Source organism: Balaenoptera ricei, chromosome 6 (genome assembly GCF_028023285.1).
Source record: "Balaenoptera ricei isolate mBalRic1 chromosome 6, mBalRic1.hap2, whole genome shotgun sequence".
Classification (NCBI taxonomy): domain Eukaryota; kingdom Metazoa; phylum Chordata; class Mammalia; order Artiodactyla; family Balaenopteridae; genus Balaenoptera; species Balaenoptera ricei.
Genome location: NC_082644.1, coordinates 69,567,047 through 69,579,646, shown reverse-complemented (window position 1 = coordinate 69,579,646; position 12,600 = coordinate 69,567,047). Strand labels below are relative to the sequence as shown.

Below are 12,600 nucleotides of genomic sequence, written 5' to 3'. Positions count from 1 at the left end.
AGAACAAACATATGGCTACCAAGGGGGGAAAAGGGGGTGGGATGAATTGGGAGATTGGGATTGACATATATACACTACTATGTATAAAATAGATAACTAAGGAGAACCTACTGAATAGCACTGAACTCCACTCGGTGCTCTGTGGTGACCTAAATGGGAAGGAAATCCAAAAAAGAGGGGATATATGTATACATAGAGCTGATTCACTTTGCAGTATAGCAGAAACTAACACAACATTGTAAGGCAACTATACTACAATAAAAATTAATAATTAAAAATAAAAGGTATTTGACTAAGGCTATAGTAATCACAATTGGCCCCCATGAAGCCTCACTAGAACCCAGTCAGCCCGCCCCTACTATAAAACTTAACAGATATTCATCTTTTACTCCACTGAAAGAATTGGCCTTTTATACAGGAAATATATAACCTGTGACTTTGGGCTGAAATTTAAATATCAGACTTATATAGTTTAATATAGTTAATAATGAGCTTGTAGATTCAGTGTTAACTTTTGTTTACCCAGAACATAATTTAGACCCTCAAGTGGCACAATTTGTACCCTAGAGTTTTCTGCTCACTCTTTGAAAATGTCTGTCTCAAGCTGCAACTTTATTCCTTCTAAACCACCAAGGCTTATTTCTAATTTAATTCTTCCCAGCTTTGTTTACTGGTCAGACTGGGGTGAACCAGCTAAAATCGAAAAAGCAGGAATGAATGGATTTGATAGACGGGCGCTGGTGACAGTGGACATTCAGTGGCCTAACGGAATTACACTCGGTATGTATGTTCTTCCTTCCTCGACCACAATTCGACTGTCTGCAGAGTTTTAACTCATCTCCATAGTTAATTCTGGACTACAGCAGACAACTCTCATGGTGCCTTCTTTAGCAGGGACTTAGGATGAGAGGAACCGAACAGTACAAGTGGAATGGTGGACTTAACAGATGACATGCTCCATAATTACTAGCTTTTCTATCCATTTGGAGCTAATATGTGACATGAATTAGGTGAATCTTGGGCCTTGTGAACTCTCATCCTACATACTCCTGGCCTAGGTGCCCTAGCATTTCCTGAATTGCAGGCTCATAACGGTTTTCTTCTGGCTCCTAAGGGGAGAGCAACAAAATGCTCACCTCTTTTAATACTTCTATAATGTCACTAACACTTCTTAAGTCAGTTACTTTGACAATCTCAGGTACCCCTTGAGTCCCCCCAAATGAATGTGGGTACAGATTCTGCATGCTGCTTCACAAGGTTGGTGGGACCCTGTTAACAACCCCTGCTGGAGAAGGAACCGTGAAAGTAGAGTATTGGATTCCTTAGCTATTTTAAATGGAAGCGGAGCAGTACTGACTTCTTATACAGTGACCATTCTTCCCCTACCCAGACCTCATAAAGGGCCGCCTCTATTGGCTGGATTCCAAATTGCACATGTTATCCAGTGTGGACTTGAACGGCCAAGATCGCAGGATAGTCCTAAAGTCTCTGGAATTCCTAGCTCATCCCCTCGCACTCACAATATTTGAGGTAAGACGTGTGTCTCACATCTAAGTGTGTACCTCTGAGTCACTGTAGCACCTTGGGGAGAAAGAACAGGGGGAGGAGGGAAGGACAGAGGGGCATGACTTGAGAAACTGCTTTCACCTAAAACCTGGGACAAATGATATACTGATTCCTCATAGCATTTTAAGAAACCTGAACTCATGCTTCTCTTAGAGTTTTACATCCGATGTCCCAGACCAGCTTTAAATAAACTTGGTCCATTAAATTGCCAGTAAATAATAATGACCTTAGAGACTGACTCGTGTTAATCCTACACGTACATACTAATATGGGGGTTCTGTTTTAGGATCGTGTCTACTGGATAGATGGGGAAAATGAAGCCGTCTACGGCGCCAATAAATTCACTGGATCAGAGCTGGCCACTCTAGTTAACAACCTTAACGATGCCCAAGACATCATCATCTATCATGCACTTGTACAGCCATCAGGTATTGTGGGGAAGCAGAGCCCCTCGTGGCTACTTTCAGGGTAGCAGCATGACACAGTGCCCCTGGGTATCTGTAGCTCCCTAGCAACTCAGCTTGCTCTACAATGGAACTTTCCCCTCCTGGACCCTCCCTCAAACCTGGTGCTGGGTATATTTTATTCTGACTTCCAAGTCAAAGAGCTTGAGAACTTCATCTCTTAGCTGCCCTCCCAACCATCAGTGTTCTGTCTTTTATTTCAGTCCCTTCCATATCTCCTTGGCATTCATTCCTTCTTGCTAGGACTATTGCACTGGCCTCCAAAGTAGCTTTTATGCCACAGCCTTTTCCTCCCTCCCCACCATGGCACGTCTTGTATGGAATTGTGTGCTTCCTCAAACACTATGGTCTCTGGCTCAGAACACTTGACTGGTTCTATCCAAATGAAACCCTTAAACCTCCCCATAGCTGGGTTCCTTCCGTTTTGTGGGAGCGAGGCAAAGCCACAGAGCATGCTTCTCTCCTTCCTCTGAGCCTCAGACTAGCCAGTTTGTAAGCTCTGGACCAATAGTGAGGCCAGGTCCGGTCACCCATCTCCTTTCCCCACCTCTTCCCTCACCACCCATCTGTTTATGGCATAACTCTTATCCTACTTCCAAGAAGTTTCTTTGGCTCTTTGCTGTCCTTAGAGCATGTTGCCTGTACCCTTAAATTTATCCTTCATTGGTATTGGTTTAACTTTAGGGTTTGACAGAGTATACAAGTTTAGCCTCCTTGGAGACAAGGAGTCATGTCTTCAGCATCTAGAACCAAGCTTTATGTATAGCAGGCACTGGAAGACCCATTTTAAAGGACTTTTCTTTCTGAACAGGTAAAAATTGGTGCGAAGAAGACATGGAGAATGGAGAATGTGAATACCTCTGCCTGCCAGCCCCACAGATTAATGACCACTCTCCAAAATATACCTGTTCCTGTCCCAATGGATACAATCTAGAGGACAATGGCCGAGAGTGCCAAAGTAAGGCTTTTTACTTTTCAAACACAAGCAGGACATACAACAGGCATTAGAGTAAAACACTAGCTACAAAAACTAGCCTGGATTTTAAGAATTCTGTTTTAACTCACTCTTGGAATAGACTGGAGAACATATCTGCTACTGTTGCATGCCAGGAGTTCACATCACTACTTCAGGACTAACTCATTTCAACATTAGATGAGTCTATAGGTGACTATGCTGATTTATACCAATTACAGCACTGAGCCAGCCAACTTGCAGATAATTAAACAAAGTCTTAACATTGTCCTCCAAAGAGAGTGGCCTGAAATTACGCTTAAAAAAGGCCTTGGGGGACTTCCCTGGTGGCTCAGTGGTTAAGAATCTGCCTGCCAATGCAGGGTACATGGGTTCGATCCCTGGTCCGGGAAGATCCCACATGCCACAGAGCAACTAAGCCCGTGCGCCACAACTACTGAGCCTGGGCTCTAGAGCCCACAAGCCACAAGTACTGAGCCCGCATGCCACAACTACTGAAGCCTGCGTGCCTAGAGCCCGTGCTCCGCAACAAGAGAAGCCACCGCAAGAAGAAGCCCGCGCACCGCAACGAAGAGCGGCCCCCGCTTGCCGCAACTAGAGAGCAGGAAGACCCATCGCAGCCAAAAAAAAAAAAAAAGGCCGTGGTTACAGGAAACCTTCTGGCCCCAGTGGGTGACATTGTCTTAAACTGCTACATAAATGAAACATGCATTTTAGTCTCCTGTTCTTAGCTTTTGATTAACTGGCAAATTAAACTCGCGGGTTGTGAGCAAGGATCTCATATTGTGAGGTTTTTATTAGCGTGATACTGAGTCCCTACAGGGACTAGCTCCGTTTACTGAGAAAGCAGTTATCAGACAGTCAGGCAAGAAGACTGGTATGCCTGGTGGTCTGGTTTTGAGAGCATTTCTTGCAGCTTCCAGGAGCCTGGGACTTTGCTTAGAGGGGTCCTTAAGTGAGGCCGTCGGTCCTTTTGAATTGTCCAATTGCAGATGCTTGCGATTCTGCCCGAAGACCCCAGTGTCTCTCTGGTTTTGCTGCTGTTTCCCTTGGTTATGGCACACCCACCCTGCAACTTGGTTTGGCAGTGGTTTGTCAATTTCCCGCAGCGTTCAAATAACCCATCACATGGCTTGTCTGGGCTAAACGGCTAGCCACTCTGGAACCTTGGCATTGACCCGGTTCTTGGTTTTATAATTTAGGTACTGCAACTACTGTGACTTACAGTGAGACAAAAGATACCAACACAACAGAAATGTCACCAACTAGTGGACTAGCTCCTGGAGGTATTGGGTTCCGTTCTGCAAACTGTTCATCTCAGCTAACAGCCACACTCTTTGTACCTACCTGTTCCTTAAATCATTAATGCAGCCTTTAACTACTCGTTCTGCCCCTAATTGGTAACCTATATTTAAACTCCAAAGACTTAGAACCTGCAACTCTTAGCCTGACCTGACTCATTAAGATTTCTCTGAGACAGCTGTTAATGAAATGGCTATTACAGCATGAGACTCACAAATACTTCTAGACCGGTTATTCTTGGTACATGATTGTAGTAGATATTGAACATCAGTGATGGATGCAAAAGGGCATGAGGCTCTCTACCAGGTGGTTGAATTTCTAAGTCTGAATGCAGATCCTTCTAAACTGATTCCTTTTATTCCCCTGTAGAGATCAACGTGACCACAGCAGTATCGGAGGTCAGTGTTCCCCCAAAAGGGACTTCTGCTGCCTGGGCCATCCTTCCCCTCTGTAAGTAGATTCCCCACGTATCTGGATCCAAGGAACTTCTTAAATACCCGATGGGTATTTCTAGTTCATCTAGAGATGCCCTTCCCATGGCCCCTTGACCTGTCATAGCCCTCGTGACACTGAATTACCCTTGCTCCCCTCACCAGCCTGGCACACTGATTTCAGAGTCCATGGCCTTCTCTACAGTGGTATCCTTAGCACAGCGACCGGCAGTGATGAATGGTGCTTACTGCTTTCTACTTCAGAGCTGTTCGTCTGGCTCTATCCCCTTTCATAATAAGTCTTTCCAGTGAAGCGCACTGTTCTTTTCCCCTTCAAAATATGTATAACACTTCATACAGAGGAGCTACACAAATGCTAAAATGAGTTCTTGAGGAGTTATAGAACTTGTAGAGGGTAAACTAAAAACAGTTAAGAATTTTCAAACCCTCTAAAGCTATTCTAGGGCATGTGAATTCTAAAGCACTATGCCAAATGGCCTCTTTATCCTAAATTATGGGATTCCAAACTTGCCTAACAAACCAGGAGGACCACTTGAAGAGCCCTCCAGAAGCTTCCGCAATTCGAATTCAGTCAGCCTGGGGAGGGGCCCAGGACTCTACACTTGCCCAGATGGATGTGCTGAGCACCAGAGTCTATAGAATAACACAACCTCTGGTCAGAACTTGTTTTAAGCTCCCAGCCCATTTATATTCTAACTTCTAGTCATCCCAGCTTCCTAAAACGTAAAGCTTTGATTAATGTCAATTATCATGGATTCTTTAGCATGATCTTTTTTGTATGTTTTGAAACTAGACCTTGTTTAGTCACCTTCTAACTTTTTTTCAGTGCTCTTAGCAATGGCAGCAGTAGGTGGCTACTTGATGTGGCGGAATTGGCAACACAAGAACATGAAAAGCATGAACTTTGACAATCCTGTGTACTTGAAGACCACTGAAGAGGACCTGTCAATAGACATCGGTAGACACAGTGCTTCTGTCGGACACACTTACCCAGCAGTAAGTCAGCTTTGTGTCTTTATGTACCATGACTCACGGTAGGACTTTTTGGAAAGGAGACCACAACTCAAGCTATGGCTGCCTGGGCTAGAAAGAGCCATTTAGAATCATGGAGCCACCAAATACTTCATCTACTACCTGGAGATTAGACAGTCTAGGCTGTTAGAACTTAGATAAGTCAGTTGACAAGTATATGCCCCAAACAGAATGACAAGTCAATTAAGGACATCACTCTACAATTTGAGATATTTTGGGTTATAGAAACTACATGTAAATATTAGCATGAGCCAAGTATCTCCTTTCCGAACTGTTCCATCAGTTGCCTGCTGGATACTTAAAAGTAAATTAGCATATCGTATATAGGGGGGTTGACTTAAAGTCAGTGTATTGAGCAAGATTCATTTAGCCAAAATGACCAAATACTTGAAAATGACCTATTACACCTCGTAGAGCTAGCTTTCCTTTCAACAGTAGAGTCAGTCACTTGTTCTTCAGTTGAAACTCACGTGGAGTATTTGGCCTTCACTTACAGAACTCTGAACAGAACAAGTGCTGAGCACTCCCTCAAGCTCTGGTGAAACAAGAGTGTGGTCAGTTCACAGCACACGTGTGTCTTTTCACATTTTTCTCCAGGTTCTAAGATCATTAAGTAGAACAGGCAGAATTAGTCACACTGTTTTCTCTCTCTACCAAGTAGATAGAGTTGAGTTCAAGTTAAAATGCATTAGTGATGCAACTCAATACTGTTTGGGATCTGGCTTCCCTTCTATGCACCTTTGGTCTCTGAATGACCAACGCAAAAGCAAGGTTCATTTTAGAGACTGAAGTTGCTACAAGTGAGGGAATCACCAGACACATTCCATGCTTTTTTTCTTCTACAGATATCCGTTGTAAGCACAGACGATGATCTAGCTTGACTTCTGAGACAAGTCGTGACCTTTGAGGTCTAAACCAGTAATAACCCACTTCGGAATGGTAACCGAGCCAGCAGCTGAAGCCTCTTTCTTCCTCCAGTTTGGAAGAACATCGAAATATCTTTGCGTGGATCAAGCTTGTATACTTAACCATTTTTATATTACTTTTGTAAATATTCCTGTCCACATTCTACTTCAGCTTTGGATGTGGTTACCAAAAGTATCTGTAACCCTTGAATTTCTAGACAGTATTGCCACCTCTGGCCAAATATGCACTTTCCCTAGAAAGCCATATTCCAGCAATGAAATTTGTGCTATAGCGTATACCACCTGTACATACATTGTATAGGCCATCTGTAAATATCCCAGAGAACAATCACTATTCTTAAGCACTTTGAAAATATTTCTATGTAAATTATTGTAAACTTTTTCAATGGTTGGGACAATGGCAATAGGATAAAACGGGTTACTAAGATGAAATTGCCAAAAAATTTGTAAACTAATTTTGTACGTATGAATGAAATCTTTGGCCTCAATGGAGGTTTGCAAAGACTAAGTATTCAAACTACTGTACATTTTTTTTCCAAGTGCTAAAAAAATTAAACCAAGCAGCTTAACCATGGTTTGTGCCTATTCCTCTAGGATGAACTTCTATAAACAAGCTGAGTAGTATCAGGTGTTCTAACTAAATATATGAGCTATAGATCTTGATATTGTATTATATAAGGAAGCCTACAATTTGGCTTGTTTCTCTTACAATCAAGTGCTAAAAGGATGAGGTACCACTTAATACTTGCCTCCCCAAATATTTATTTTGTAAAAGAAGCTAGCTTAACCTGCACCTGGAATTCTTCTTCTTTGAGGAAAGTTCCTATTCTCATTCATTTGTTGCCTGATCCAGAAACATATGCCAAGATTTCTGTCAATTCTGCTTCTCTGTACTTAAGTCTCTGTTTTACATGTCCTATCATTATATACTGTTCAAGGGCAAGTGCCTGGCAAAGCATGGGTAAGGACTTCCTCCTTTTACACGCCTAGACAGTCGACCCTGAGGAGAGCTAGGGAGGTAACAAGCAGAAATGCCATTCTTGAACAGTCTAAAGCAGTGGTTCTCAGTGGAGTTAAGGTTAGCATCTGCATCACCTGGGAACCTGTTAAACGTGCACATTCTCAGGCCCCACCCCAGACCTGCTGAATCAGAAACTCTGAGGGTAAGGTCCAGGGATATGTGTTTTCAGAAGCCCTTCAGGTGATTCTGATGTGAACTAAAATTTGAAAACCACTGTTCTAAAGTGACTTCATGGAGAATCCGTAAGATGATCTAATTTGTCAGGCTGGCTGGCATAGGATGGACTCCTTCTATGGACAGTTTTTGAAACGTGTAACATGAAGAGTAGATAAGAACTTTGGGTAGAAGAAAAAGTAGCACAGAGCTTGCATAAGTTTTCCATCAGATTGGCCATTTCTTTCTCTAAAGCCACAGGAAGCCAACAAGCAAGGGAAGATACAAGGCTTTAACCCTGGGAAGATGCTCTAGGTGAGAGTCCGCTGCAGAAGATGCAGCAATCTTCATGGATTGAATGATCAGTGCAGTAGCCAAAGGAGGAAGAGAAGATATTTTAAGTAGCTAAATGGATCAGGGGATGAGTCAAAGTCCACCTTCATATGGAATATCAATAAGACAGTGGACACGTGGCTTGTGGCTTAGGCAAAGAGATCAATAATCCTGGATGAAGAAGGTGTTTGTGTCATCTTGTTTAATAGATACCCTCTTGAGATTTTGGTCAAATGGATGAAAGTGAAAGAAAGAATGGGCGTGAACCTTTTTTTTATGGGAGATGTGGAGGTCAAACATGTAGAGCAAAAGGACATAGTTGTGAAGGTAGGACTCTCTTCTGGCCACCTGTTGCTTCATCTTCAGGTAGTCATAACACTAAACAGGATGTGGCCTGCTGATGTGAGGTGTCTGGAGTGCCTATTTGATAAGTAGGTGAGCATTCATCTTATGTAAACTCTAAAGGCCATTTGGTTGACTGGGACTTTGACCCTGCTGTGGTACAAAACACACTGATTGGTTTATTCATTTGGAGCAATACAGAATTCCCTCCTAGGAAACTTAAAGACACCAGTGTTTTCCCCCATTACAAGGATTATACAGTATTAATCAACTCTAACGCCCAAAAGTCATAGTTTTTAAAAAGAAAATCAAGCAGATTCTTCATCATCTCCTGGATTCCAGTGCCTAGTGTGTTCCTCCAGGTTCTAGGTCCCAATTTCCAAACTTCAAAGAGTCTAAAGCATCTCATTCTTTTACCTTGCTCTCCACAGGAAGAAGCCAAGGACAGAAACACTGACTTAAAAGGTACAAACTCACTTGCAGAAATGAAGTAACTAGATATTTCTATGGAAATTAGCATAGTTACATGGCTAGCCAATTCAGCATGACGTAAGAGTTCATGGGAGACTAGAGCCTGTGCATCAGTATTCACACAAGAACTTTAAGAATCCTGTGTGAAACCTTTTGCTGTAAGTTTGCTTTGTCTCTAGAGTTTAATGTGGAAAATGAGAATGAATTAAGAGATAAAATATGAAGCTTAGCAAATGCTAAAGGAGGCTGTTTGAAGTTAAATGAGCCTGTCATACAAGTCACAGAAAGGAAGTCCTCCAGAGGCTTTACCAACTGCTAGAAAGACTGATATTGATAGATGAATAAACAGGTTTGTGGCCTCTGGTAAAGAAATCCAGTCAAGTCTTTGAGTCCAAATTTTTAAGTGGCCTTTGCAAGCTATCAATTTGGCAAGAAATAGTCCCAGTTGATCAATCAGCTCTCTTAAAACATTCTTATAGCTATTTTAAAGCCTTGGTATCATTTCCAAACCTATGGTATTCAATTCTTGATGAACACAAGGCAAAAAAATGGAGACTTCAACTTTGGCACTTGCTTCTGTTCCTTATATCTTTGGAAGTCTGATAGCCCTTCTCAAAAAATGAGAAGACAGGCTTTCAATAGCAAAACTATAGGGCATTTGAAGGACTAACTCTTCAGTTAACACTTAGAAATGGGAGACCTAAATAGAAGTTGTTTTTTTTTTAACCTCTTTATTGGAGTATAATTGCTTTACAATGGTGTGTTAGTTTCTGCTGTATATCAAAGTGAATCAGCTATACACATACATATATCCCCATATCCCCTCCCTCTTGCGTCTCCCCCCCACAGAAGTTTGCCTTTTAACTATCCTCACACCCAACCAGAAGATTCTGATGGGGTGTACTCCCATGTCGTGTAGCCTAACGAGTAATTTCCTAGAATTCTTACCTTGGGAAGCAGTTTATTATTTTGAACCCAGTAGAAGCTGGACTCCTTGCTTTTAATGGTGGGGAAACTCTCAAAAAGCATCTACACTTTTGCTGTGACAACTTAGGTCTGAGAATGAAGAATACAACCTACTAGTCTTTATCATTGATTTTTGGGCTCTCAGTTTCATAATCAAGTGTTCAGCCTGACTCTTTGGGAAAATTGAGAATTGTATGTCCATGTTTCAGCCATATCGTGGACCTAAACTGTGGAAGTTCAGGAATACATAAAAGTCGAAAAAGGCTTCAAAGGTATCTTACTTCCAAATGCAGCGGGAACGAATTTGAAGATTAAACAATGGCATTTTTGGGACTTATTTCTCTCAAATCAAGCATAGAAGCTTTCCAGCTCAAAATAACTTCATGGGAAGGGTGATCAGCCTTCTTTTTACATGAAAAGCTGAATGCGAGATAGTGGTGAAAATGTCGGGGTCGAGGGATAAGCTACTAAGAAACAGCCCACAGGAGTGGCCCATCTCTCTGTCCTGGCTCCCAAATGCATTTAGTGTTTTTGAGCCCGGTTGATCTGAGAGACAGGAATGGAGCGGGACCACTGACCAACAGCCCCGCTGTCAGTCTCCTTGCATCCACAGCCACTGAGGCAGGCGGGAGGCAGGCTGAGGGTGCAGGTACAGGCTCTGTGGGCGACCCTATGGCACATCATAAACAGTTTTCTTCTTCACTGTGCTCAAGGGCAAAGTCAGATTGGCAGTAAGGAGGTTAAGAGCGCTGGCTGCTGCATCAGCCTTGCATGTGGTACTTTTGGGCAAGTCACTAAGCCACTCTGTACACAGAGGTGCTGGGGACTGTCTTGCTATGACACGGTAAGGATTGTGAGAAGGCACACGAAAGCTCAGCCCTGCATCTGGCATTTAGAGGGTGCAAGGCACAAGTCACTGCTCTATGTCACTCTCAAAGGTATGCCTCTAATTGTATTTATGGTGGCATGGTCTAGAAACTGGTAAGCGACTTGCCCAGTGAGAATTGCAGGTAACTTAACTCATTGAGTGTAACACGCATTAGACCATGTCCCAACTGTTTTCCACTATACCTATCTGATGAGATCTAAGTCTGAAATTCAGGTAGACACAGTACCTTTATATAGATTAAAAGGCTTAAAGGATTACATGCTTTGAACCCTAGAAACAGAGCGGGTGTGTTTCTGCCTCAACCTTTTGACTTCACTGTCTAAGACGTGGAAATAAATATTTTGGGGCCTGCACAGGCTTTGGATGGCAGCTAAAGCACTTTGAATCTCCCTTAACTTCTCACCATACGTTTAATAATGTGCTAAATAAATGCTCTCATGTATTTTATTTGATCTTCACAACAAACTGAATAGGTAAGTATTACCTCCATTTTATAGATGTGAAAACTGAGGCTACAAATAACAAATGACTCCAAACCCTACATGCTTACTGGCATCTCCTCTCAGGAAAGGAGGCAGTGCTGTGTAAAGGTTAAGGTGAATGTCACGTTGTATGTTTGCTGAGTTCCCTTTACTAATGACCTTAGGATGCTTCCACAGTTTCTCAGATGCCCACAATGGCTGACTTCCAATATGGCGGCACGCAGGGGTGGACCGCTAGCACCTCCATATCAGGTTGGCACAGAATAAGTGTATTAGTTCTGTGCCATGCCTACAAGATGCTAGAAGTTCCAGAATTATTTTCCTTGGCCATCACAGAAGCAGGAGTAGATTATTGGATTGCAAAGTGAAAGATAAAGAGTCCCTAAAGGAAATTATAGACATGCAACATCATTCCTGTGTATGAAGACACTGGGGAAAACAAGCTGTAACACAACAAATCCTAAATTTTAAGGTTATTATAAGGAGATACATGCCCAAGAAGACAGAAGGAACTGGAACTTGCGTCCACGGAGTGATGACGCTGTAACTATGACTGGATCTTAGGTATTCGGGAATCTACCCCGAGACCTGGGCATTGCTCACATTTCACACATGCGCAAGGAGGGGGAAGAATTCTTTGAACGAAATGACTGGCTTGGACAAAACTCTCTTGCCCTTTTAAAAATGTCACTTGATACCAAAATGTGATTTAAGAGCATGTAAGGCCTCAGGAGTCCAGAGCATACAACCAGTTACCACGCTCAGAATCTTCAGAATTCTAGAGGCACATGTTGGGACACATCCCATCCTGCTGACCTGTAGATAAACATTGTTTTATTAATGAACTGTACGTTTAACCTAAATAAAGTTTATTTTTGAGAGAATTGTTGTGAGCCTTTCCTTTTTCTAGAGAACTTTTCCAAAAGTTTTTACCCAAATCTTTCTCCTTTTCTCAACTGAATATGGCTCAGTCACCCCTTTCTGGGAACCAACCAGGACCACCAGATCTGGACCCATCAAGTTGGAAGAATGAGAGATGTCCCTTCTCTTGCCATCCTTAGAAGTATATAGTTAGTGCCTCACCATAGACAGCCAATGTGTCACCCTCTCAAACTCCCCCTTTCCACCCCTCCCATGAGAGAAACGAAAATCAAAGCCACTATTACCAAAGAATGTTAGGCCAGACCTTCCTCCCTGTGGATGACGGAGAACAGGCCCTAAAGGTAGG

The 12,600-nt window shown here is 42.6% G+C and overlaps 1 protein-coding gene across 9 annotated transcripts in view; it reads left to right on the top strand.

The window, feature by feature from the left end:
* VLDLR (very low density lipoprotein receptor) overlaps positions 1–12,256 on the top strand; it is a 37,337-nt gene extending 25,081 nt beyond the window's left edge. For 6 of the 9 annotated variants that reach the window (XM_059924814.1, XM_059924813.1, XM_059924817.1 and 3 more), the window contains 8 exons: positions 662–780; positions 1,391–1,530; positions 1,853–1,994; positions 2,842–2,988; positions 4,206–4,289; positions 4,675–4,755; positions 5,584–5,753; positions 6,635–12,256. In XM_059924814.1, the coding sequence (XP_059780797.1) occupies positions 662–780; positions 1,391–1,530; positions 1,853–1,994; positions 2,842–2,988; positions 4,206–4,289; positions 4,675–4,755; positions 5,584–5,753; positions 6,635–6,670 (919 nt within the window). In that variant the 3' untranslated portion in view covers positions 6,671–12,256. The remainder of the gene's footprint in view (positions 1–661; positions 781–1,390; positions 1,531–1,852; positions 1,995–2,841; positions 2,989–4,205; positions 4,290–4,674; positions 4,756–5,583; positions 5,754–6,634) is intronic. The other 3 variants (XM_059924821.1, XM_059924816.1, XM_059924820.1) reach the window with 1 other exon arrangement.
* Positions 12,257–12,600: the final 344 nt, after the last annotated feature.